The sequence below is a fragment of the Nilaparvata lugens genome, chromosome 3, assembly GCF_014356525.2.
Source record: "Nilaparvata lugens isolate BPH chromosome 3, ASM1435652v1, whole genome shotgun sequence".
Classification (NCBI taxonomy): Eukaryota; Metazoa; Arthropoda; class Insecta; order Hemiptera; family Delphacidae; genus Nilaparvata; species Nilaparvata lugens.
This window is the reverse complement of record NC_052506.1, coordinates 10,010,186-10,037,817: the sequence shown is the minus strand read 5'-3', so window position 1 is coordinate 10,037,817 and position 27,632 is coordinate 10,010,186. Positions and strand designations below refer to the sequence as shown.

Sequence of the window (27,632 nt, the reverse complement as noted above, 5' to 3'; positions counted from 1 at the left end):
CGAAATGGCACTCACTGACTGACTGACTCACTCACTCGCAGAACTAAAAATCTACCGGACCAAAAACGTTCAAATTTGGTAGGTATGTTCAGTTGACCCTTTAGAGGCGCACTAAGAAATCTTTTGGCAATATTTCAACTCTAAGGGTTTAAAGTTCGTCTTTTAGCATGTATATTCTTCTTATTATCTTAATTATAATTGAAAAAAGGCCATACCATATGTTAATATAGAACTATAATCTAGAGAGAGTACCTCTTCGAAACAGTTGTTAACTGGTAACTAAATAATTTTGTCAGGTTGGCATTAAGTTGAGTTGACTTTGTTAGGTTGGCACCAAGTTGAAGATTGAAATGCACTTATTGCGGAAAAATTGATTGGGCACTGCTACTTCAATCGGAGCTATTCCTGGGAATATTATATTACTAGCCGTCAGGCTCGCCATATCCGTTTAGCCAGACGTTTAGTCTGGACCCCCGACTGGATCGTCCTAACATATGATAAAAATGCTCAAATGAAAAATGCAGGCGAGCGAAGCGAGCCTGCTGATCTCATTTTTGGCCGAACCAGTCGGGGGTCCAGGGGGCGGAGCCCCCTGGCTATACGGATATGGCGAGCAAAGCGAGCCTGACGGCTAGTGTCTAAATAAAAGAACTCCAAAGTTATGCCTAGGATAGGCGGTTCTACTGCGCTTTCTCACATTTTTCAAGAACTAATTCGGAAGTAGTCCAGTCAGGGAAATGTTATAGAGGGTAAATTTGGAAGATTAGGTTCAAAGGTACCATTTTTTGTTTTTTCGCATATAACTTACCGTACTCTAAAACTATGTATTTTACGAACATTACTGTTTTATACAGAATTGCTTACACAATTTCCTACAATATTCATTTTATCTAGATATTTTTTGTGTTATCCGCTCTTGAAGGCCCAACATTTTTGGAAAAACAGTTTTCCTCCTATTTTTTTGCTATTTTGCTCTTACATTTTTTTCAAAATTGATGAAAAAGATGCATGCTGATTATGAGCTTATAGAGCAATGGATTCTCTTCAATTTGATGTGTGATTTCACATTGTTACGCATTTCCCTACGACTGCAGCAGCTTTAGAATTAAGTGTGAAATCTCCAGTCTAGCAACAATAAACCGATTTATTGACGAAGGAATTTTTCGTAAACAATTTTTGGCTTTGCAGCTTAGCTGGGAATAGTAAGGAGGACAACATATCAAAAAGTACCCAACCCTACCCCAAAGGGATGAGGTTGGTTTAAAAGTTGCATTTTCCAGCTTTATTTTGATTCCACGCTTATATCGTGGGAACAATGCATTAAACCGAAATGATTAACAATTCAAAAAGTGATCCTTTATTTCTATTTGAAAATGGAATAGATAATGATAAACGATTGCAAATTTATGAAATTATGTTTAATCAGCTCAATTCCTTTTACAGCTATTCTTGAAACTACTGAACTTAGTAAATCTGAAGCATTCAATTCATTTTCCGAGATTTTATAATATTTGGATATTGCATTTTCATCATTATAGTCTCTCAGTTTGATGGATGATGGAAAGGCATAGGAACATTCAATTAGCCGCCAAATGTCTTCGGCAGTCTGTTCATCACCAATTATGACAACCAGAAAATTATCATCATCAATTCTTATTCCGAAATCTTTGAATGAAGCACTAATGTTCCTCGTAATGCCCAAGTTGAAGATTATCTCACTGTTGATGTTTTTGGTCACAAGATTAGACATCTTCATATTGTAAACGGCTTTGTTTGCAGCAACGGCGATCTGAAAGGGGTCTAAAACTAGATGGGGTCTTATTAACGCACAGTTCAAATTACCACTTTTTAATCGTTCGGATATTTCCTTGGAGTTCTTCACATTCAATGCAAGTTTAACATGCATTTTATAATCAAATTCTAAGTCGTAGGAAATCATTTCGGTTTCACGCTTAGTCCCAAACAAAGTCATACAGTTCACTTATTAATTGATCTTATGGAAAAGCAACATTAATAATCAAATGAAATGTATATAATATAGTAATTCACTGTTAGATCTAGTAGTGTAAGATAATAAAACCAATATAAATAAAGTCTGGCTAAAAGCTAAACACGTTTTATGTTCACTGTCATAAGATTTAATTTTCACTTTTTAGGTTATGTTTTGTCGTCTACTGTTTTTGCTCTTAGTCCATAGACGTGGAGATATAGAGTAGACAGTTCAAATTGAGGACTGAAGCAACTGGGAAAATCTGACGTCATCAGGCAAGACTGGACAGTACTTGGTAATAGTGAGGTCTACGCTATAATGGTAGTAGAGAAAGATAGGAGAACAACGTTGCCGATCCTCTGTCTTGTCAATGCCTTCTATGGGCGGTAGCTGATACATGTTTATTGATGTAATATTTAACTGTTCATTCTCGTTTAAAAAATCAATTAAGTTATATTTTATTGAGCAAGAAATTTTATTTTTCAATATTATTTCATAATTAAGATAAAATATTTTGTTTAATTAATTTTTAATTCTACATTGTAAAAGACAATCTGGCAACAGAGCAAAACGAGAAAGAGATAGCGCTATACGCTTTGTTGAATGATAGACAAGGAACCATTGCTAATCAAACACTGCCATTATAACTTGGACCTTACTATAGTATGTTTAAATAATATGAATAACGTAAAAATTGCGCAATACTACTATAAAATAGTTTAGAGACAAAATAAAATATAAATAGCCTGTTTAGATTTTAAAATTCAATGATAAGCGATCACTTGCATTTTTTACTTTTTTGGCAAGATAAAAGTAAGTTTGAATTTGGAAATAAGAATGAAATAACAATAAGTCCAGTTCGAATATATTTTCCAGCTGTTCCCAAATAGCTATTATCCAACAATTGCTAATTATTTGATAGCTATTTGTTGGGAAAAAATATTTCTAGGACTTATGAGAGGTTTAGGCTACTTGTTAATTCTGTAATTGAAATAGTGTATTTTTCAGCAGTACCAGTCAATTTTTGTACAGTAGCAGTAAGTCGTACGGTACATCAGTATTTTATACTTTATACGATGTATATTATTTCACAGTAAATTGAAAAACCCACTTTTTGACACCGCTAAATAATAATTATGCATTTCACTTGTGATATGACCTTAACCAACCTCATTTTAGACATCTGCACCATCAGTAGCATAGTATACATTGTGTAATTCAAATTATCTTTTTACAATCAAGTCTTATTTTGAAATAAGCCTTTTAATATTCAAAAATGTTTCTTCATAGAAAACAACCCTTCCATTAAAATTTTCCATGTTCATTTGATAATACTGCTGTGTGGAATCCTACTAAGGGGTAATTTCTCTTGTGTGCTAAACCGCTGAAGATGTGCTGTGATGGCAGAAGAAATCTGTGAGGAGAATAGTTGATAGCTCATTCACTGAATCATTTAGGGGGTAGGAGTAATTTTTCAAAAATTGGGGTTGGTCTCTATACCCTATACTGTAAACCGGTACTTAAAGTACTGTACCATTCCTTTTAATTCCTTATTGCTTGTTACTAAAAGTGAAATAGACAAATTAACACAAACAAGTAATGTTTATGCTGTCATTTGATGAGGTCAGTTACAGGTCAATTATGCTAGATTGACAATAATACCTAATATATAAACTGCATTATTATATGAACATAGCCTAATATCATTCAACAAGTTACCTTCAAATGCTGGAAATTAATATTTCATAAATATTATTGCAGTCCAAGAGTTTTCAAAATCAAACTCACTTTATTCTCTTCAAGGCTGACATAAATGGAGATTGCGAGTCTTGTTCGTGAATAACTTGCTTCTTTATTACTCACATACAGTACCTACCTAGTACCTAAACAGTACCTTCTGTATTAAAGATGGATAAAAATGGTAAACCTGTTTTCAAAATTGAAGATAATTATTTAATGCTTGTTATGTCTATTGTATTTACTGGAACTGGAGAATAAATAGCTTGAAGGAATTTTGATGAAATAAAGTGATTAAATAGAAAAGTTAGCATGAGCAGTCCATTCTTGATTTATTTGAAAATAATGTGCTGTAAAATAGTATATTTTCCCAATTTGATTACGTGTCTATTGTATCTTAAGTGATTGATGACACTGTTCTATTCTGTAGTAACATTGATAAAACTTTCTATTGAATTTTGCAATGTTAATAAATTTGTTGATACAATGCTACTCTAATGCTAAACAAAACTCCAAATTAATTGCTATCAACTACCCAAAGATCTCTGCTACTGAAAATATTTACAACGAGAGATACTGGAGAATAAATAGCTTGAAGGAATTTTGATGAGAGCCACATACTCTATAAAATTTAACTTATACCATAGAGAAACAATAGCGTAAGTTATAGCGAAATGAGCTTTTGTTTCTCTATGCTTATACGCCAGCCCGAGAATCAAACCCAGTACCTCCTGCAATATTACAAATAGGGATGTCAATCCCGGGACTGATTTCCAATCCCGGTATTTAGGGATTATCCAATATCAATGGCGGGATCCCGGGATTGGCAAAAATCTTTTTCATGCATTTTTAACCAATTGTTCCTCCTCAATTACATGTTCAGTAACAGTGTGTGGAGATGAAAAAGGGCCCATTAAAGAGGGATAGGCTATTATTGAAATGAAAAAAAATACTTGGGAATAATATTAAAATATATTGAACATTCTATTTCTATAAATGTTTTCAAGATTAGGAGTAACTGTTTTTTTTTCATGTCCTACCTTAAATTTGCTGTGTCCTAGATGATAGTGAGAACTGAGGAAAGCAAGATAACTCATCAGAGTCTTTTTCAAGTAGAACAAAAACATTTCTATCCTACATCAGGACGGGATAGAGCACGTCAAATTAAAGTGAATTAATTTCACTTGAATTAATAATAAAATAGAATACTTTTTGTAAGACCATAACGCCATACCGACCAAACAACGCGAAAGCTGGACCACTCCCTCACTTTCTTATCACAGGAAACTCTTGATATGTTTACCTCCTCACTAACTTAAACAGAACTGCAGGGTCGAAAATTGTCTTCCAAATTTTTCCCTCTATACCCTTTTTTGAGCATTCATTGCCTGGACTAATTATACTATCTCTATCCAATTGAAGGAGGATTAGTCAAATAAATATAATTAGTTTAATCATAATTATCAAATATAAGAGTTCATGGTATGGTATTGCTAGTAAAACCAGATATGAACTAAATCTATTCTTTTTCTATGGTATAACGAATACAATTGCGTGGCCAAATTTTCGATAAACTTTAATACTATAAACGATAAACTACTATACTACGATAAACTACTAAGAGTTTTGCTACATTTTTGTGATAATTTTCTAGAATATCAGTTTTTCACGCCCACCTGGCCTGCGCCCCAATGCACCGCATTGGTTGCATTGGCGTTATTTACGCCACTGAAAATAGCAATTAATTTCGATTGTAGCTCTCATCAAAAATGTTATTCTCCTTTTCAAAGTTGGCTAGTTGATATCAACTGATTTTGAGCTCCATTCAACATCATTATATATGTTCATTAGCATAAATTAGAAAACTTCAATGTTGTTTTCCATCACGAACTGCTTATTATTAAATCACTTTTTTAATAATAAAAAACAACTAGCAGTCAGATTTGAATCCGAACCGTTCTTTTTATTAGTAAAAATAAAGTGATTAAATAGAAAAGTTAGCATGAGCATTTATTCATGACAGCCGTGACTTGACGTGTCCTGTGTCACTGTGTGCTATAGTGCACCTGTAGTGAGGTCCACGCTATAATGGCAGTATTTGATAAAAATTGGTGTTGTTATCCTCGTCTATCGTTCGACAAAGCAGATAGCGCCACCCTTCTCTACTCTGCAACGCTGCCATATCGTTTTTCAACAATTTAGAAATATAATTAATGTCAAATCTCAAAATGAAAATCATTATAAATAGATGTTTTTACGAATAAAATATCATTTAATATTTTTAACATGAATGAACAATTAATATTTCATCAGAATATACCGGTATCAGCTATAGAAGGCAGTGGCAAAACAGATAATTGGCAACGCTATTCTTCTATCTTTTTCCACTGCCATTTTTGAACGAGCGAAGTGAGGTCTAAGATTCAGTCGACGGTTTGGCATTTCTCTTAATGTTTAATGTTTATATGTTGCGCATTTACGGCGAAACGCGGTAATAGATTTTCATGAAATTTGACATGTATATGTGTTCCTTTTTAAATTGCGCGTCGACGTATATACAAGGTTTTTGGAAATTTTGCATTTCAAGGATAATATAAAAGGAAAAAGGAGCCTCCTTCATACGCCAATATTAGAGTAAAAATCAGACTATGGAATTATTATTTATCATAAATCAGCTGTCTAGTGGACTATAATACTACCCGTTCAAAAACATCGAACATCTTGAAAATTATCTTTCCATCAACGTTAGTAGACAGTTGACTATAATACTACCCGTTCAAAAACATCGAACATCTTGAAAATGTATCTTTCCATCAACGTTGTAGACAGTTACAGCCAGACCTGATAACAGCGCTCACACTCACATTCCGGGACGACACGTCACGGTACGATAGGACAGAAAGCTCTATATTTATTCTGGATTTTTCTAGACATTTTAAATTGATAAATTATTTATTAATTTTTGAGAAAACATATCAACAGGTCAATGTAACTTACTGAGCGCGAGGTCTACTGATCACAGAACTACTAGTAATTTGGACCTCACTATAGAACTATACATAAATCTTCTCAATTTCAAGAGGTTTGCTAAACTCAGTTCGTCAGTTGCTCCAATGTGACTTTGTGCGTCACTCGTCATTTATGAAATTCAGCTTGCGTCAAGTGTGTCCGCCTCTGAAAGTTTTTCAGAAGCTCTGAAAGTTTGATCTACTACAACCTTTATTTTCTAAGAGTTTGATCTGCCACAACCTTTAGGCTAGGCACACACAAGTTAGTCAAGACAAGACAAGACATGATCAGATACGTTCAGTCACAATACTTCACATAGTTGCTTATTAAGACATGCCTAATTGCAATGACTAATCAGTGTGTGTTGCGTCATAAGCAACTATGTGAAGTATTGTGTCAGATCATGTCTTGTCTTGTCTTGACTAACTGGTGTGTGCCTAGCCTAATTCTGCATAGAAATCTGAAAAATTGAGATGGCTCTTCTCCTTACGACAAGTGTGTCAAATCTTTCGTCTCATATACAGAATTCATAAATGTTGAATAGCAGAGAACTTCACTGCTTCTCATATCCTTTTACTGAATTGATTTTTATACCTCTGTACTCTTTTATATTAGGCAGTGTATATTTAATTATTTATGGAATATAACTCAATATGTTCATATATTATATTTAAGATAGACTGGCTCATTGTCGTCCTCTCTTTGTTAGAGAGAGAGAGGATAATTACGGTATTTGCACTATATATTTTTAATACGCTTTGCAGGACACATACGAATGTGGGTGATCTTGCCACCAGGCAGAGTTTTCATGCCTACAATACAAGGGGGGCCATAAATTAGACGTACCGTAGCAGAGGCTGAGCAGGCCGCGAACTGGCCTTGCCCACCTACTGTCTGTGAGACTATTCAACAAGCTGCCAATAGCGGCAAAAGACCTGTCGACCTGGCGATTTCAGGACGCGCTGATGGCATTGCTGGTGGAGACCCCATTGTATTCCATCAGTGAGCTCTTAATGTTGGATAACACACTGGCACTAATGAGTTCGTATTTTTACTTTTCAAATTCAAATTCTTTATTTTCTGCATAAATACAATATCAAGAAATGTCTGTATATCGCAGTCGTCATAAGTACAATTATATACACATAGGTAATGTGTAACATGTCTTTTGGATATAGTTAACATAATAAAAGGTCAGAGAAAGTCAGCCAGACAAAAACTCATTCAACGAGTAAAACTCTCCTTCTACAACAAACTTTTCAAGGTTTTTTTTGAACAAAGCATTATTATTAATCGACTTCAAGCTATCTGTAATTTATTATACATTTTAATACAAGTGACATTTATATCCCCTTCAGACAAGGCAAGACGATGTTGGGGAAGTAGCAAATTAGTACCATGTCTTGAAGAATAATTGTGGCTAGCTCTTACAGTTGTAAAACGATCACCATTCCTTCTTATATATATATAACAGACGATAAACGAGAAGACCTTGCCTTTCCTTGCCCTATTGCCGTAGGTATTAAAAGTATTACTTAAAAAAAATTAAGGTACCGCAATTTCTATATTTCCATACGTTTCAAGGTCTCCTGAGTCCAAAAAAGTGGTTTTTGGGTATTGGATATATATATATATAATATATATATATTATATATATATATATATATATGTGTGTGTGTGTGTGTGTGTGTGTGTTGTGTGTGTGTGTGTGTGTGGTGTGTGTGTGTGTGTGTGTGTATGAATGTATGTGTGTCTGTGTACACGATATCTCATCTCCCAACTAACGGAATGACTTGAAATTTGGAACTTGAGGTCCTTACACTATAAGTATCCGACACGAACAATTTCAATCAAATGCAATTCAAGATGGCGGCTAAAATGGCGAAAATGTTGTCAAATCAGGAGTTTTCGCGATTTTCTCAAAAACGGCTTCAACGATTTTGATCAAATTTATACCTAAAATAGTCATTGATAAGCTCTATCAACTGCCACAAGTCCCATATCTGTAAAAATTTCAGGAGCTCCGCCCCATCTATGCAAAGTTTGATTTTAGATTCCCAATTATCAGGCTTCAGATACAATATAGTCTAAACAAAAAAAGTGGAAAAGATTGAGCATGAAAATCACTCCAATTAATGTCCAGTAACATTTTCAACAAAAATTGAAAATAAGATCGAAATTCGAGAAAATGTGATTATTCAATTGCAAACTGTTGGCAACTGTTGATTCTATTAAATCATTCACTATGAAGAGATAGCAGACCTCGTGTGTTTCCAGCGTTATTGTCCTGTCACCAGCTATCTCAGATCTTTGAATAGTAGATTTGAGATGCGCGTGAACACTAACATCAGGTAATCAATTCTCATAATAGCAAGGAATTTTTGTGAGTGCGCCACACCAGATTTTTGACTTTCTGTTGTTGTGACCAGCTATTAGATATTAGCTTTCTTTTTTTAATTTTTGACATGTCCTTGTGGTCTTGTGATCACATTATGGACCTAAAATACTAAATATATTATTGAAATTATTTATTTATTTATTATCTGTGTTTTCATGGAATATAAGAAATATTCTCATTCCTTTGAATATTCTGAATAGAGGAGAAGAACATGATGTATAAAAATCAATTATTGTAAAAAAACATTGGTTTTATTGATAAACTTGTCACTTGTATGAAATACAAATAATAAACCGGTTAACTGTTGACTCTGCTACTATTGTTATGTTATCAGCTCGAATTTTTCTCAAGTTCTGTAAGTTTCATTCCAGCGGAATCTCCTCTTTCACAATCTGAAAATAGTCAATTATAAATTTACAACTGAAATACCGTAGCACTCATCAAGATAACACTAAATAATATCATAGAGTAACAATAGCGTAAGAAGATATCCCATGGTATAGGACGTTTATGTCGCCACTTTTACTGTTATCTCAAGCTGATAGTCCACGTAGTTCTTACCCATGAAGCTGTATGACACTCGTAGTCTCTCATACTGTGCCGTTCTCTCACTCTCACCCCAACAAAACAATAAAAATCGACAATAATCGACAGTAATTGGCTTGAGATAACAGTAAAAGTTGCAACATAAACGCCCTATACCATGGGTTATCTACTTACGCAATTGTTTCTCTATGATAATATATAACTAATAAACAGTAAAATGTTGAGTAAACTGTATCTGCATGAATTACAAACAATAATGGCAACGATTTTCATCTAAATCTGAACTATAAATAAGAAGAAGATTAAGCTGATTAATTTCCAAATGAAAACCTCCATTGAAGCATCAAGGCTTTGTGTAAAAAAATATTTTAAGATCAGTACTTTCCTGTTACTAACTTAGCATGTTTCTGGAGTGGAAGTCTAATAAAGTTATTGAAAATTGGCAAATTTTCCTTCACTACTCAAGAATAGAAATAAGTTATTGATCGCTCGTATTTCATATGATGAAAATTAATAGAATCCCTCTAATTCTCCTCAAGTTGTATAAATAATAATTATTATCATACAAAAGAGATTATTAATAAACGAAAATCCAAAATTAAATGCTGTAAATCACCCCGAAGACTTCTGCTACAGCAAATATTGACAACCGGGTAAACAGCTAGATGGAATTTTGATGAGCGCTACTATTCAAAAATTATTTGTCAGTCCGGGAAATTCCATCTAGCTGTTTACCCTGTTGTCAATATTTGCAGTAGCAGAAGTCTTCGGGGTGAATTACAGCATTTAATTTGGATTTTCGTTTATTAATAATATTAATTCATTAGCATTTGAATAATTGCAATATATCAGTAATTTACAAAAGAGATCTTGGTGTCTGATTCAAGGCAAAACGATTGATAGGAAAAATGGGCTTACTCTTTATTCTCAAAAACATTAATATTGTTAATTTAATCAAGTAGTCGAATATCCACGCTGGATCAGGTTTTAATATTCTACCATTTCTAAATGTGAAGTGATAATAATTTCATAATTGTGTTGGGGGACTATATCAGATGGAATTTCCATTCCTAAATTGTTAAGCCAATTTAATCCTTTAGTTCAATTATTTATTGAGCCGTTTGTTCTCCATATTTTGGAAAATATTATTTCAACAATCATTTATTTAGGTATTATTTCGCAAACTTTTCTCCCACTTAGGCCTATAGATTGACAATTAAAATATTAGGGATGTCAGAAGCGTGCAAGCGTGGTGTTATAGAATGAAGTAGTAATCTATGGTTAAAATGTTAGCAGCTTGCTGCATTTGAAACAAAAAACACTTTCATCAGTAAATCATAATTCTAAATGTTAGAATAATTCAGGATAATCCTCAAGATGAATCAAACTGGTCAGCTTCAGTTACTGATAGGTTATTTAGCTACGATTGTTCTACTTTAGATGCAAAACTATTGATACTTTGGTTAATTACAAATTGTAACCGTTGTATTCAATGTATTTGTGTTGAGCGCATCAATATTTATACCCCACAAATAGGTAGTGTTTTCCAATTAGCGTTTAATTCAATTTTCATTTATAATTTTATTCCATGAACAGCCATTCGACATTTTTTTACATGAAAGGGCCATTGAGCTACATTCCATGGCCACTTCTGAAGAACTTGCACATCTCAATAGTTTCTGTTAGCTCCCAATATTAGACAATCAATGATTCTGTTCTGAGCAAACAAAAGCTGAATAGAAAATTCTGAATATAAATTCCTTGAATCTGGGCTACTAATTCGTAAGACAAACTATATGCAATCTAATTCAGTTTTGAATTCTTCCTTGATTTGGTTTCATTAAAATGATATATTTTTTGTCCGGATTTGATTTATATATGAGTATGCTAAAAATATAACTCTTCCATTGTACTGTATAATAATAAATGAAAAGAAAATAAATAAATGTTTTATTGGCAGAAATATTATTTAGAATATCCAATGAAATCTGTATAAATGAAACTGAGGACTTCTGCTACTGCAACAGTTGACCAAATATTTGCAGTAGCAGAAGTCCTTGATTTTATTTATATAGCTTTCATTGGCTTTTTTCGTTGGAGCTACTTTTAAAATAAATAAAAATATACTAACAGATTTATATTTTTATTAAAAAAATTAATTTGTACAAAAGTAGCCCATGTAAGTGAAGTGTTTTAATATTTTTATTTATAGCTTTCATTGGATATTTAAAGTAATTATGATACAGTTAGTTAACTGCAATTTATAATAAAATCTACCATCTTCCATTCTACTTTAAAGATTGAGTACTGTACTGGAAAATAGTTTTAGTGTCATTCATAGAAACTGATTTTTTTTTGGCGGGTGCTATCAATTGCGCATAAAAATTTACCTTTATATCGCATAAGTATCTGAGGACTTCATTACTAAATAACTTAGGCTCGTATGCAGATTAATCGGAGAAATGTCAGATGTTCGTTTAAACCCCGTATGAAACTCATTATAATAAATGCAACCATATCTACAAGTAAACGTGGTTTAGCGTTAAACGTAGTGTTAGCATATGACCCTTAACCTGTGTTTACACCAAAGTTATTAACAAAATGTTAGACTATCCTTATAGATTCTATTAGATTGAACATAACTTATAGGAGTGGCCGTAGTCGAGTGGATCAGATGCTGGCTTTATGATTCAGAGGCCCGGGTTCAAATCCCGGCCCGGGCAAGATATTTATCTCGGGCCACTCCCGTGTTTCGGATGGACACATTAAGCCGTCGGTCCCGGCTGCCTAAAAAGCAGTCGTTAGGTCATGTCAGAGGCCCTGAAATTGATCAGCTGCGACCTGAAAACTCTGACACCAGACCTGAGCCAGCCAGGTCACTCGATATTATTATTATTATTAACATAACTTATCATACACTTGATGAACATATGTGTTTGTCAAGTTCCGTTCAATCTAATAGAATCTATAAGGATTAAGTTATTAACATTTTATTAATAACTTTGGTGTAAACGCAGCTTAATTCATTTTGAACGCGTTTCCAGTCTCTGAGTCCCTCAATATGTGCTTCAACGGAGTGATAGATTTGGAAGTGTTTAATAGCAGAGTCCATCCACTATTGTAAGTAATTAATGTTGTTGGGAGTCATGTTCATGATGTATGGTATGTGCAAACTAACTGTGTGAATTGTTTTTCAGAAATTTGCTTGTGAGTTAGAGAGAACCGGCGGGCGGGCGGGCAGAGGCTTGTTCGGACTGGACTGGACATACCTTTGCACAGAGCTTGAGGTAGTCATCGTCGGTCAGATGACTTGGCCTTTCCGGCAACGCTTTGCCTCGCCTGCGCAGCTCCTGTTGAGCCTCATTCAGATCGAGAATTGCAATCGGATCCAACTTCTGCTGACCAATTTGCTTCACCAAATATTCAATGTAATGTGTCCTAAGCAGAACAAACAACAAAACCTGTATAGTAACCAGGTCATGCCAAAAATAAAAAAGTCTCCAACACTCAAAACGTGTACAAGAGTGAAAGCGATGATAGAAATAACTGCACGTGATTCCATCTTGTTGTCTTTCACACACACTGAATCAGCCAGTTGTAGAAGAATTGATTTTAGGGGTTTGTCTCATGAGTTTCTTGCTCGACAAGTGTTTCCCGTCAAACTGTGAACTATTAAGATGTTAATGTAATGTGGGAGTCTTAAATATAAACTGAGTAGTTGAAATTTATGTTTCATTGATAAAACTCGTTGATTCTTGTGGAACTCCTCCATAATTAAAAAAAAAACTTCTACAGCTGAAGATGTGTTGGTTGCAACACAAAACTGCAGTTCTGTTATTAAATGAATAGAAGGGGGATTGACAAGAATAAAACACGTTTTCTAAATAAATAGAAATAAAAATCTCAGTACCCTTTTTGAATTATTTTATCACAACATGTTTCAAAATTCATGCCATTTTCAATTTTCATTTTTCAAAATTCATTAAAAATTTTCATTGAAAATTGCATGAATGTTGAAACAAACCAGCTGTGGTTTTTTGTAAAGTGTGAAGTTTTTAGCTCAAAAATTTCTAGTTTCACTCAAAATTTATAGTTTTTGAATGATTATTAAGTTACTGTTCTAGATTTTTTTGTTTTTAGACTCTAATAGTATCTATGTGATTCAAAATTTGCTCGTTTATCTGAGTATTGAAGAGCGTAAATTGTATTTTGAAAAGTGGAAGTGACATAACCAACATTTTGATTTGGACAGTATAGTATAAATTGGAAATGGGACAGTTTTGGGCATGAGCCTGTTGTGCCTTTCCTCATTTTAAGTATTTGTGCACAATGTGATAATTACATGTTGTGATAAAATAATTCAAAAAAGGGTACTGAGATTTTTTATTTCTATTTATATTACAAGTAGCCCTAAACAGAAAAGAGACAAGTGTTCTATTATTTTATTTTCCACTTCTTAATCTGACAGTCATTCAGTAATATAGATAGATAATCGAATATAGATAGTAGGATAGATAGTCGAATGTAGTAAGCCAATGAAATCAAATATTCTGTATTATTACCTTTGAGTTTTTAACAAGAAATGTACCTATTTTTACACATTGGTGCCGGGACACAATAAATGCTGATATTCATGTATATTCTGTCTATTATCTGTCATAAATATTAACATAAAATTTATGATTGATGTATGTTCAATAGTATTCATTTTGAACTATTTAGTGGATCAGCTCTCATAATATTCATGAGAATAAATGACTTAATAAGTCAAGTAAATTGATGGCTTAAGGTGCATTTACGTTTGTGCGTGAATTTCCGCAGTCGACGACAACAAGCATTGTTGACATTCACATTGTCCAAATTTCAAGTGTTTTCGTTTGTGCGAAAATTTCAGCAGTTGCCGACAACAAGCAGTTGACATTCATATTGTTCAAATTTCAAGTGTGCTAAAACAGCTGATCAAATGACTTTTCATTATTTGTGTTTTATTATTCAAGAATCAAACATTTCTAATAATATCAGCATATTGTCATTTAAAAGTATAGAAAAGTTTAAACTAAACCTCCCTCATTAAAGCATAATTGAACATAATTTTTTAAGTTACTTAGGCAAATTGAAATCTACCCAATCTGAGATCCTCACCCTGTCGTGGTTGATGACGGCATTTACGCACAAACGAAACACCAGCTTTAGATAATTATTTAAGGAAACTTACTTGTAACTTGTGGAGCAAGAACCTGAGCATGCTTAAAGGTGGTTACAAAAGTGGATGTTATAGAGAATGGATGAAATCGGAATGTGAAGCAAGTCATGTGATATGTTGCTTGTACCTCTAACAGAGCGTTGAGGTAGTGCAGCTTTGGAGTGCCATAGGGATTTGGTGGTAGATTTTTTCCTGCTCGCTTAATCACAGTTTCAAGGTCTTCTGATGTGAGGATTCCAAGTGTCTCAATCTTAAGCTTACGCACTAATCGACTTATATATTCTATATAGTGACGTCTGAAATAGTATGATCATTCAAGTATTCTGTTATAAATAATTTATGTAATTATTACATAAAGCTAAAAGTTTACTACATCAATGCTATCAAAGTGAAATAATAATACTCTTTAAAGAGTTCATTAATCTGTAGTGGGTTATCTTATATCACATCGTAAAAAAATTATACAGAATGTTCTGAAAAAAGGTGCTCATAAGTCGGGCGTAATTCCTCACATCAAAAGAAGAAAAAAAAACTCTAATTGACCGAGCGAATTGAGGTCTAAGATTCAAGTCGACGGTTTGGCATTTCTCCTAATGTTTGAATGTTTATATGTTGCGCATTTACGGCGAGACGCGGTAATAGATTTTCATGAAATTTGACAGGTATGTTCCTTTTTTAATTGCGCTTCGACGTATATACAAGGTTTTTGGAAATTTTGCATTTCAAGGACAATATAAAAGGAAAAAGGAGCCTCCTTCATAAGCCAATATTAGAGTAAAAATCAGACTATAGAATTATTCATCATAAATAAGCTGACAAGTGATTACACAGATGTGTGGAGAAGCCAGTCTATCGCTGTATTTCCATAAGGTCTATAGTTTCAATCAGGTACTTGTGGATGAGAATACTGCGTGAGGTCTACTGTTCACAGGACTACTAGTTAACATAGGTCCGAAAATGCTCAGTTACTAAGTTATACAGGGTGAAAGATTTCGACAGAATTTCAGTTCCCCCGTTGAAACGAGGCCTTATGGGTATTTGTTGGCTGTTAATTAAGATGTACAATTTAGCGTACTTTATGTAAAATGAACTCAGAAATTGAATAAAATCGTTTCCAGACCTTTAGCTACCTACTGTAATTTTTAAGATATGTGACGAAATACGTGAAACTTGGTCCCGAAAAACAAGTTTCTTTAAGGTTTGTTGCAGATTTACTATGTTAAATGTACAATTAACATAAAACATTTTTCTAAAGAACTTGTAGAAAATTTGGTTTCGGAGCCAAATATGTAGAATAGACGATAGTCTATAATAGACAAATGCAACCTTAAAAAAAATCCTTAATTACATACAAAACGCATGAAAAATAGAGAGCTTAACAGATTTTGTCTATTTTTCATGCGTTTTGTATGTAATTAAGGATTATTTTTTCAAGGTTGCGTTTGTCTATTATAGACTTATTCTACATCTTTCTCTTCAAAATTAAATTTTCTACAAGCTCTGTAGAAAATATTTTGTGTTCATTGTACATTTAACATAGTGAATAGGCTTCAAACCTTAAAGGAACTTGTTTTTCGGGACCAAGTTTCGCGTATTTCGTCACACATATTAAAAATTACTGTAGCTACAGGTCTGTGTACACGATATCTCATCTCCCAATTAACGGAATAACTTGAAATTTGGAACTTAAGGCCCTTACACTATAAGGATCCGACACGAACAATTTTGATCAAATGCAATTTGGCGGCTAAAATGGCAAAAATGTTGTCAAAAATAGGGTTTTTCGCGATTTTCTCGAAAACGGCTCCAACGATTTTGATCAAATTCTTACCTGAAATTAATAGTCATTGATAAGCTCTATCAACTACCACAAGTCTCATTTGTGTAAAATTTTCAGGAGCTGCGCCCCATCTATGCAAAGTTTAATTTTAGATTCCCAATTATCAGGCTTCAGATACAGTTTAAACAAAAAATTTCAAGTAAAAAAAATTGAGCATGGAAATCTCTACAATTAATGTTCAGTAACATTTTCACCTAAAATTGAAAATAAGCTCGATGTTCGAGAAAATAAGATTATTAAATTGCAAACTGTTGGCAACTGTTGATTTTATTAAATCATTCACTATGAAGAGATAGCAGACTTCGTGTGTCTGTAACGTTATTGTCCTGTCACCAGCTGGCTTAGATCTTTAAATAGTAGACTTGAGTTGCGCGGGAACACTAGCGTCAGTTGATCAATTTTCATAACGACAAGGAAAGCTGTGTGAGTGCGCCACACCAGATTTTTTCTTCTTTTGATGAGAGGAATCACCACGCCCTGACGTATGGGACCTTTTTCAGAACACTCTGTACATTAACTTGTAGTTGTTGAAAATAGGTATATAAGTTGAAGATTTCAAATAGATAATAAAACACAATAATGTACGTCAATGAATATTTGCATTGAATATGATCATCAATGTGAGGCATTGATAATGATAAATACTTTCATGTATCCTCAGATTTCTCGATTGTGAAATACTATAATTTTTCAATTTATTGTTGCAGAAAATTCCTTTCAATATGTAAAATTTGACTAATACGGTACCGTACTCATCTCACCTGCAAAGACCGCTGAAAATGACTGGCTGAGAGCAGGTGACGTCAATCATTCCATCGGGAGTCTCTCTTTGCAATTGCATCGTACATCGAGTTCCCTCTTTTTCTGGTAAATCTTTTTTATATTCCACATTGTTGTCCTGGGAACAATAATGTTAAAAAATGATATATTTATTCAATAAATATGCATAATATTTTGTATAGAAAAACCCTTTTGAAGTGGAAACATTTACTTTTTAGCAGTAGCGACGTTTCGACATGTTACCTACTCTCCATACCATTGTAATAGTATTTTTCGCACCTAGGGCCGAAAATGAGACTTTTCCAGCTCGAAATCGGTTTTCAAGTCCGAGGCCTACGGCCTAGAAAAGATTGAGAGCCGGAAAAACATTTTTGCCCATGGTGCGAACGCTATTTTTCGCCACCACAGAAAAATAAACAATATATATATATGAGAATAATAGTTTATTATGCACTTCCAAAAACAAAAGTGGAAGGTCTTAGCTCTAGCAAATCTGAGGTAATCTGAATATCAGGAAATTGTCCAAGTATTTTTATTTTTTATCCTGATTTGTCTAAATAACCTAAAAGATTATGTTCAATTTTGTGGGAGATCGAGTTTATACTTTTCTATTCTTTCAAATGACAATAAGATATTATTATAAATGTTTTAATTATTGAATAATAAACTCAAATAATGAAAAATTTTTTGATCAGCTGTTTTAGCACACTTGAAATGTAGCGGCCGGAAAGGGTACTCTTTCCGGCCTTAGCCGGAAAGAAACCTGTTCTGACGTCAGACGAGAGTCGTCTGCAAACAATGACTTTCAGATCTACGTAGGGACTGGAAAACAGCTGCTTTCTGTGCAGTGTAGAGAAAATATTGTAATATTGAAGCAAGAGTCAATTTCCTTAGTCTGGAGATGACCAACAACGTTGTCACTGCTACAAAGAACGTGTTTCCACTTTAAAAGTGTTTTTTATATAAAGTTCCAATTAATAGTAGAAAAAAGTGGATTTACAACACACATCATATTTTGCATTTGAAATAAGTTATTGAATAGAATATTTTAACCAGGACTTCATGAGAAACTTTTCAACTTTTTATTGAAATTTGAATTTATTGGCTGAATTTGGTTGTTTAAAATATCAAAATAGCGTATCTTTATTGAAAGAATGAGACTTTGATGTTCTATCTATTGCCTCATTAACAACAATGTATTGTCATACTTCAATCAAATGACGAGAGTGAACTTTTCAATAGATTTGAATTAATTGATGAATCCTTATTATTGATGATGGTTTATTGATTCATTCTGAACACACTATTTTTGATGTTTTAAACAATAATCGACTGAATTTCGTTGTTTGAAACATCAAAATAGTGTCTTTAATAGATAAAAATGTTTTTAACGATATTTATTGACTGCGTTTCGTTGTTTAAATCATCAGTTTCCTAACTATTGTATGTAAACTATAGTAAACTATTTGGATGTTTTAAACAATTTATTGACTGCATTTCGTTACAAAATGAAAATGTTTGAAAATTTGAATCGAAATGTTTCAAACAATTCAGGGCCAGTTTCCGAGCTCGGGATTTAGCTAAGTTCTGGACTTTCAGCTGGAGTCAGAAAATTGGCTTTCCGAAACGGGGCGTAGTCGCAGTCCACGTTTAAAGTAAATGTCGAAAAACTAGAAAATTGAACACAAAATAAAATAAAGAGAAATTAGTGTACATTTTCAGCTATTTCGAATTATTTCGGAATGTTTTATTTGATTGAGGAAAAACGTTTCCAATTATAAAAATAAAGATTATTTTACTGCGACTATGCCCTGTTTTGGAAAGCCAATTTTCGTACTCCAGCTATTTAAGGCTGTTCGGTAGACCTTTTTATTTTTATTGGATAATCGTTTCTAATATAATTGTCAAGATCATTATAAGAGTGATGAAAAGTGGCAACTGAAATTTTTAAGTGGTCTAATAAGCGAGTTATGGGTTGTTGAAGTGCTAACTTTCCAGATTCCGTTTACTTTCCAGATCATAAACGGTTTCGAATTTTCCATTGGCGTTTTTTTCATACATTCAGTATATCATTGGCTTTGTTCTAATATGTGTTTTTTTCGCGATTAATACCAAAATATTATCGAATTTACAAAAAATGTTACTTTTTCATTTATGAACGATATGGGGAATAAAATATTGTTTTAGTTTAGAAAGATACATTTTTTTAAGAGAAGTTCTAATAATATAGGTAGTCGAAACCGTTTATGATCTGGAAAGAAAACGGAGTTTAGCTCTTCAACAACCCATAACTCGCTTATTAGACCACTTAAAAATTTCAGTTGCCACTTTTTCTCACTCTTATAATGATCTTAACTATTATATTGAAAAAGATTATCCAATTTAAATAATAAAAAAAGTGTACCAAACAGCCTTAAAGTCTAGGACTTAGCTAAATCCCGAGCTCGGAAACTGGCCTTTATTGTTTTATTATGATGTGTCCGAAATATTGTATTCCAAACTTGTCTTACGTCGAGGAGCTTCTGAAGCAGCTGTGGCTCTTTGTCGCGCAGGTAGAAGAGGCAGTTGCGAGGATGGTGCGCATGAAGGCCGAGTTTGGCGCAGTACTCGGAGACAGTGCACTTGGTGCCCATCAGGAAAGGATTGGCGCAGCCCGAACAGAACTCGTGCTTGCAGTGCGGACAAGTCAGGTGCATACAACCGCCGCGAGACAGTGAGTACCTGTAATCGCATGTTCCATCATAAATACTCAGTGAATATCTTTAATATGACAAAAAAAACACTTCACTTGAATGGGCTACTTTTTTACAAATAAATAAGAAAAATATGATAACTTGTAGTACCCTTTATTATTATGGTCGAAACTAGTTGTAATATTTTATAGTATATTTCGCACCTAGGGCCGAAAATGAGACTTTTCCGGCTCGAAATCGGTTTTCAAGTCCGAGGCTGTAGGCCGAGGACTGGAAAAGATTGAGAGCCGGAATAGTATATTTCGCACCTAGGGCCGAAAATGAGACTTTTCCGGCTCGAGATCGGTTTTTAAGTCCGAGGCCGTAGGCCGAGGACTAGAAAAGATTGAGAGCCGGAAACACATTTTTGCCCGTGGTGCAAACGCTATTTTTCGCCACACACAAAAATAAAACAATATATATTTATGAGAAGAATTGTTTATTAGGCACTTCCGAAAGCAAAACTGGAAGGTCATAGCTCTAGCAAATCTGAATATCAGGATATTGTCCAAGTATTTTTATTTTTTATTCTGATTTGTCTAAATAACCTAAAAGATTATGTTCAATTATGTGAGAGGTTGAGTTTATACTTTTTCATTCTTTCAAATGACAATAAGATGATAATATTATAAATGTTTTAATTATTGAATTAATAATGACACAAATAATGAAAAGTTTTTGATCAGCTGTTTTAGCACACTTGAAATTTGGCCAATCTGAATGTCAACGGAAGTTTAGGTTAGAAGTTCTATCCTACTCTGAAAATCGAATTTGAATAGTTTATAATATATATCTCATCTGTATTTCATTCATCCAAATAAAATGATAGTATATTATTGCAGAATACTTTATTCAATTCTAGAAGAATAAACTGATTCCGTTTATCCACCATGTTTTGTGATAAACGCAGTACTAGGAGGTTTGAGGTTAGATTCTATTATACTCTGAAAATTGAATTTGAATAGTTTATAATATCTCATTTGTATTTCATTCATCCAAATAAAATGATAGTATCTTATTGCAAAATACTTTATTCAATTCTAGAAGCATAAACTGATTTCGTTTCATAAACTATTTTGTAAACACGTTCACATCAAATCAGAATCAGCTGACTTCAAGGTTATTTTACAGCCCTAGGGCCGTAAAAATTTTACCGGCCTGGTCAGAAAACAATCATTTTCGGCCTCCATATGACGAACGAAAACCAGCTCATTACATCCAAGTGGGGCGAAAAAACATTTTTGCCCGTGGTGTGAACGCTATTTTTCGCCACACAGAAAAAAATAAAAAATATATACATATATATGAGAATAATATTGTTTATTAAGCACTTCCGAAAGCAAAAGTGGAAGGTCATAGCTCTAGCAAATCTGAGCTAATCTGAATATCAGGAAATTGTCCAAGTATTTTTATTTTCTATTCTGATTTGTCTAAATAACCTAAAAGATTATGTTCAATTATGTGGGAGGTTGAGTTTATACTTTCTTATTCTTGATATTATTATAAATGTTGTAATTATTGAATAATAAACTCAAATAATAAAAAGATTTTTGATCAGCTGTATTAGCACACTTCAAATTTAGCGGCCGGAAAGGGTACTCTGCAAACTGCACTCTGCAAACAATGTGTTTCAGATCTACGTAGGGACTGGAAAACAGCTGCTTTCCTTGCAGTGTGGCAAAAAATAATGAAGGGTACTACAAGTTTTCATATTGTTCTTATTAACTTTAATATGACGGATGTTCAATTATCAATACTCAACCGCTGTTTTAGAATGCTAAAAATGTAAAAGTAATTATAATTGATCAATAATTGTAAGCTCCGTACTCAATCTGGTTACTATAAATGAGAAACTTCTTAGTGATTGAAATACTTTTCAAATTTTTATAACTGTGTTACAAAAAAGATGAATAATTCAAGGTTTTCTTGTCAAAAATGATTTCCACTTGAGTATTGAAGAAAAGTTTGGGGAGGCTTCCCTAGAATTGAGAATTTTCATTTTGAAAGTACGTACAAAACTGGGTATTTTAGGTGCTGACCAATGAACGCTCACCAGTCCAATGATATAAACAATGTGGAATTATATTAAAAATTGGAATTCGATGAGTTTTAAGTACCTGGGTTCAAGTGTACAGAGAGATGGAGGGCTTGATGTAGAAATACAGCATAGAATAATTTGTGAATGGATGAACTGGAGAAGAATCAGTGGTGCTCTTTGTGATAAGAGAGTGAATTGTCAAATGAAGGGAAAATAAGTGTATAGATCAGTTGTGAGGCCAGCTATGCTGTATGGAACAGAAACATGGCCCATTTCAAAGAAAAAGGAACGAAAGATGGAAGTGACTGAGATGAGAATGTTAAGATGGATGTGTGGGGTTACAAGAAGAGATAAAATAAGAAATTAATTGATCAGAAGCACTGTAAGAGTTGGACCACTGGGAAAGAAAATGCAGGAGACAAGGATGAGGTGGTTTGAGCATGTACAGTGAAGAAGAAGAAGAAGAAGAAGAAGAAGAAGAAGAAGAAGAAGAAGAATTCTATGAGTGTCTAGCATCTTCAATCCATTATCTTATTAGATAGTAGTCAATGGTTAGGTACGAAGAAAAATAGCTGAGTATTACTTGGAATTTATACCTTGCCATACATTTGGGACATGTAACACCATGCTCAGCCAGATGTTGATCGATTTGGTTTTCCGGATCATTTTTTTCCAGCCATGCCGCATACTCAGCACATGATACGCCTTCGTGCTGTTTCTCCCACTGGAATTCATAAATCAATATTTATTATAATTGAGAAATATGTTTGTGATTTTAAACTTTTGTCTGTGAATAACAATAATCCATTTGCATTGTATACGCTAATTAAGTGAGAAATTGTATTACAAATTCTGAACTCTTGTGATATTTGATTTAATTATTACAGTATCATAAATTTTAGTAACTCTGTTGCTGTTCAGACACTGTGTTACTTGTAAATATTTGAATAAAAAATTGCATGGTTGCCTGTAAAGTCGGTATATGGGCGAAAGTTTTACGTGACAACGACTTTGAGTGGTAAAATAATTTTAATGTGAATATTCATTCGTATAGTAGGAAGAAGGATGAAATAATAACTCACAATGAGAGTGAGTGAGAGGCACGCGTCCCTTCCACTCGGGCATGGTTAGCCCGCGCCCACCTAAGAGCGAGAGAGACAACCATTGACTTGACATTTTGAATTAGTGGCGCAGTCGCAGGAGATTGCTTGCGGCGCCTGCGCAGGTTGACTGCTCCGTTTCACTCGCTCTCCAGGTGAATGCATTCGGGTTGCTGGGCTTGCCACTGCTCCTATTCGTGCTCTTTCCAGACGACCGTGAACCGAAACGAACGCTCTCACTCGCTCTCATTGTGAGCGCATAACGTGGGAACGTAACGCAGTTTCTTGAAGTGTCTCCCGGCAAACCAATTTATAAGACGTTGTCACGTCAAAAACACTTACTTTTCTTGGAGTATTCAGGAATGCATTTCACTCCTCAAGAGGAGCTTCATCAGCCTCCAAGAAAAGTAAGTGTTTTTTCAAATATTTACAAGTAACACAGTGTCAGAACTACAACAGAGTTATTATATAGTGTTTCGTCATGGAAAGCAACATCAAATTTTAGTATTTGAAATCTCAATAAGATACTTACAGGTCGCCTGCAACTGGCACATGTCATTGATCTGCAATCAGGGCAAACCAATCTCCTCTGTCTCGGATTGGCTATGAAACCTGAAGAACACTGTGAAACAAGATCTCTCTTAATATATAGGTAAATTATAACAAAATATTGCATTATACAAATAGCTAACTCAGAGTTAATATTTTTCACAAATTATCAAAGCTCATACAGTCTTAAGCCGGATTCATACTGAACAAACCATGTTTGTTGAAACAGTTTTATTATGTTTGACAAACAATGTTTGCCCGTGGCCAGTGTGGACGCTTCACCAAACAAAATATTCATATAAAATCACTTTAAAATGGCATCAATGTTGAAATATGTTGTGATAAAATAATTCAAAAGGGTACTGAGATTTTTATTTTTCTTTCTATTTATTTATTTATTTTTCATTTTAGCCGCCATCTTGGATTGCATTTGATCGAAATTGTTCGTGTCGGATCCTCATAGTGTAAGGACCTTACGTTCCAAATTTCAAGTCATTCCGTTAACTGAGAGATGAGATATCGTGTACACAGACGCACATACACTCTCACACACACACACCACACACACACCACACACACACACACAACACACCACACACACACACAACACACACACACACACACACACACACACACACACACACACACACACACCACACACCACACACACACAACCACACACACACACCACCACACACACACACACACACACCCACACACACACACACACACACACACACACACACACACACACACACACACACAACACACACACACCACACACACACACACACACACACACACACCACACACCACACACACACACACACACACACACACACACACACACACACACACACCACACACACACAACCACACACACACACACACAACACACACACACACCAATACCCAAAAACCACTTTTTCAGACTCAGGGGACCTTGAAACGTATAGAAATTCAGAAATTGGGGTACCTTAATTTTTTTCGGAAAGCAATACTTTCCTTACATATGGTAATAGGGCAAGGAAAGTAAAAAGTAATGATCAGAAAAAAAATGTTTTCCTAAAGGTGCGTACGGATAATATACGAGCCGCGAACATGAGCAATTCACTTTTAATCAGCTGACTATATCTGTATTTTTACACAAACGGTAAGATACAGATATAAAAAGCTTGGCATCAGCTGATTAAAAGTTAATTGCTCATGTTCGCGGCGCGTATATCTGTACGCACATAAAGAAAACTTTTTCATTTTGATAGCTTGATAGTATATAAAGATCGAAAAATTTAGAAAAATATCACCAGTAGAAAGTTTATTTTTAGCCTTTGCACAGCCTCTGGGAATACATCCAATTCATTTGTTGTGGTGGCCTTTTTTCTCCGCTTCAGACATATTCTTAATTGGTATTAAGAATAAGTGTAATATTATTGAATTACTATTAAGGGAAATCATAACAATGGGAACCGATATCAGTCCTTCTTACCTTTGCACACCATTTGAAATTGGGATCTTGCATGAGAGTGCGGTCTCTGAGCTTCCTCTGGAAGAGCTCATGAACGGCGGGCTCGAGGAAGCCCTTGAGCTGGATGTCGAGGTTGCTGAAGTAGTTGAGAGCCTGGTCGCCGTCGCACGAGTCCAGGTTGGGCTGCTTGCAGAACGGGCACACGCAGTCGTTGATGTTGCGCTCTGTTATCTGCAGAGTAAAGTAGTGCGTCGCACATCCTAAGCAACAGAAATGCTCACACTCCAGCATTGAAATCATCTGAAATTCACAAATAAATGATATTATGTTAATCTATGATGAATATCGTATCGGGGACCGAGCTTCGCTCTGGATAGATAGATAGATAGATAGATAGTATAATTTAGCAGCCACTGACCTCCTCTCAAAGGGGTATAAGGACTTGTCAATCATTTAAATTATTCAACTCAAATTGTGCATTTATAAAACAGATTGTAACATATAATACTCTCAAAGGTCTACGAAAAATCACCATGAACTAAAGCAACTGAAAAACTCCCGAATCGAATAAAAGCACTGTCCTTCCAGTTCTGTCTTCAACTGAACTCTCAGTTTTTCAAGCATTAGACAAGTTAAATGTGTTGGTAATGCATTGAATAGATGAATTCCTACACGTTAGACACGTTAAATGTGTTGGTAATGCATTGAATAGATGAATTCCTATGCGTTAGACACGTTAAATGTGTTGGTAATGCATTGAATAGATGAATTCCTACACGTTAGACACGTTAAATGTGTTGGTAATGCATTGAATAGATGAATTCCTACGCGTTAGACACGTTAAATGTGTTGGTAATGCATTGAATAGATGAATTCCTACACGTTGGACACGTTAAATGTGTTGGTAATGCATTGAATAGATGAATTCCTACACGTTAGACACGTTAAATGTGTTGGTAATGCATTGAATAGATGAATTCCTACACGTTAGACACGTTAAATGTGTTGGTAATGCATTGAATAGATGAATTCCTACGCGTTAGACACGTTAAATGTGTTGGTAATGCATTGAATAGATGAATTCCTACGCGTTAGACACGTTAAATGTGTTGGTAATGCATTGAATAGATGAATTCCTACGCGTTAGACACGTTAAATGTGTTGGTAATGCATTGAATAGATGAATTCCTACACGTTGGACACGTTAAATGTGTTGGTAATGCATTGAATAGATGAATTCCTACACGTTAGACACGTTAAATGTGTTGGTAATGCATTGAATAGATGAATTCCTATGCATTAGACATGTTAATGTGTTGGTCATGCATTGAATAGATGAATTCCTATGCATTAGACACGTTAAATGTGTTGGTAATGCATTGAATAGATGAATCCTACGCGTTAGACACGTTAAATGTGTGGTAATCCATTGAATAGATGATTCCTACGCGTTAGACACGTTAAATGTGTTGGTAATGCATTGAATAGATGAATTCCTACGCGTTGGACACGTTAAATGTATTGGTAATGCATTGAATAGATGAATTCCTACACGTTAGACACGTTAAATGTGTTGGTAATGCATTGAATAGATGAATTCCTAAGCGTTAGACACGTTAAATGTGTTGGTAATGCATTGAATAGATGAATTCTTACACGTTAGACACGTTAAATGTGTTGGTAATGCATTGAATAGATGAATTCCTACACGTTAGACACATTTAATGTGTTGGTAATGCATTGAATAGATGAATTCCTACGCATTAGACACGTTAAATGTATTGGTAATGCATTGAATAGATGAATTCCTACACATTAGACACGTTAAATGTGTTGGTAATGCATTGAATAGATGAATTCCTAAGCGTTAGACACGTTAAATGTGTTGGTAATGCATTGAATAGATGAATTCCTACGCGTTAGACACGTTAAATGTGTTGGTAATGCATTGAATAGATGAATTCCTACACGTTAGACACATTTAATGTGTTGGTAATGCATTGAATAGATGAATTCCTACGCATTAGACACGTTAAATGTGTTGGTAATGCATTGAATAGATGAATTCCTACGCATTGGACACGTTAAATGTGTTGGTAATGCATTGAATAGATGAATTCCTACGTGTTAGACACGTTAAATGTGTTGGTAATGCATTGAATAGATGAATTCCTACGCGTTAGACACGTTAAATGTGTTGGTAATGCATTGAATAGATGAATTCCTATGTGTTGGACACTTTAAA

General features: G+C 34.3%; 1 protein-coding gene across 1 annotated transcript in view; it reads right to left on the bottom strand.

Annotated features, from left to right (window-relative positions):
* Positions 1-9,363: 9,363 nt before the first annotated feature.
* LOC111044060 (E3 ubiquitin-protein ligase lubel) overlaps positions 9,364-27,632 on the bottom strand; it is a 63,883-nt gene continuing 45,614 nt past the window's right edge. Inside the window, exons 19-25 of the mRNA XM_039425458.1 lie at positions 25,409-25,687; positions 23,906-23,995; positions 22,870-22,997; positions 20,014-20,224; positions 17,485-17,621; positions 12,950-13,118; positions 9,364-9,526 (exon numbers count right to left, since the gene is read on the bottom strand). Coding sequence (XP_039281392.1) covers positions 9,497-9,526; positions 12,950-13,118; positions 17,485-17,621; positions 20,014-20,224; positions 22,870-22,997; positions 23,906-23,995; positions 25,409-25,687 — 1,044 coding nt within the window. The 3' untranslated portion in view covers positions 9,364-9,496. The remainder of the gene's footprint in view (positions 9,527-12,949; positions 13,119-17,484; positions 17,622-20,013; positions 20,225-22,869; positions 22,998-23,905; positions 23,996-25,408; positions 25,688-27,632) is intronic.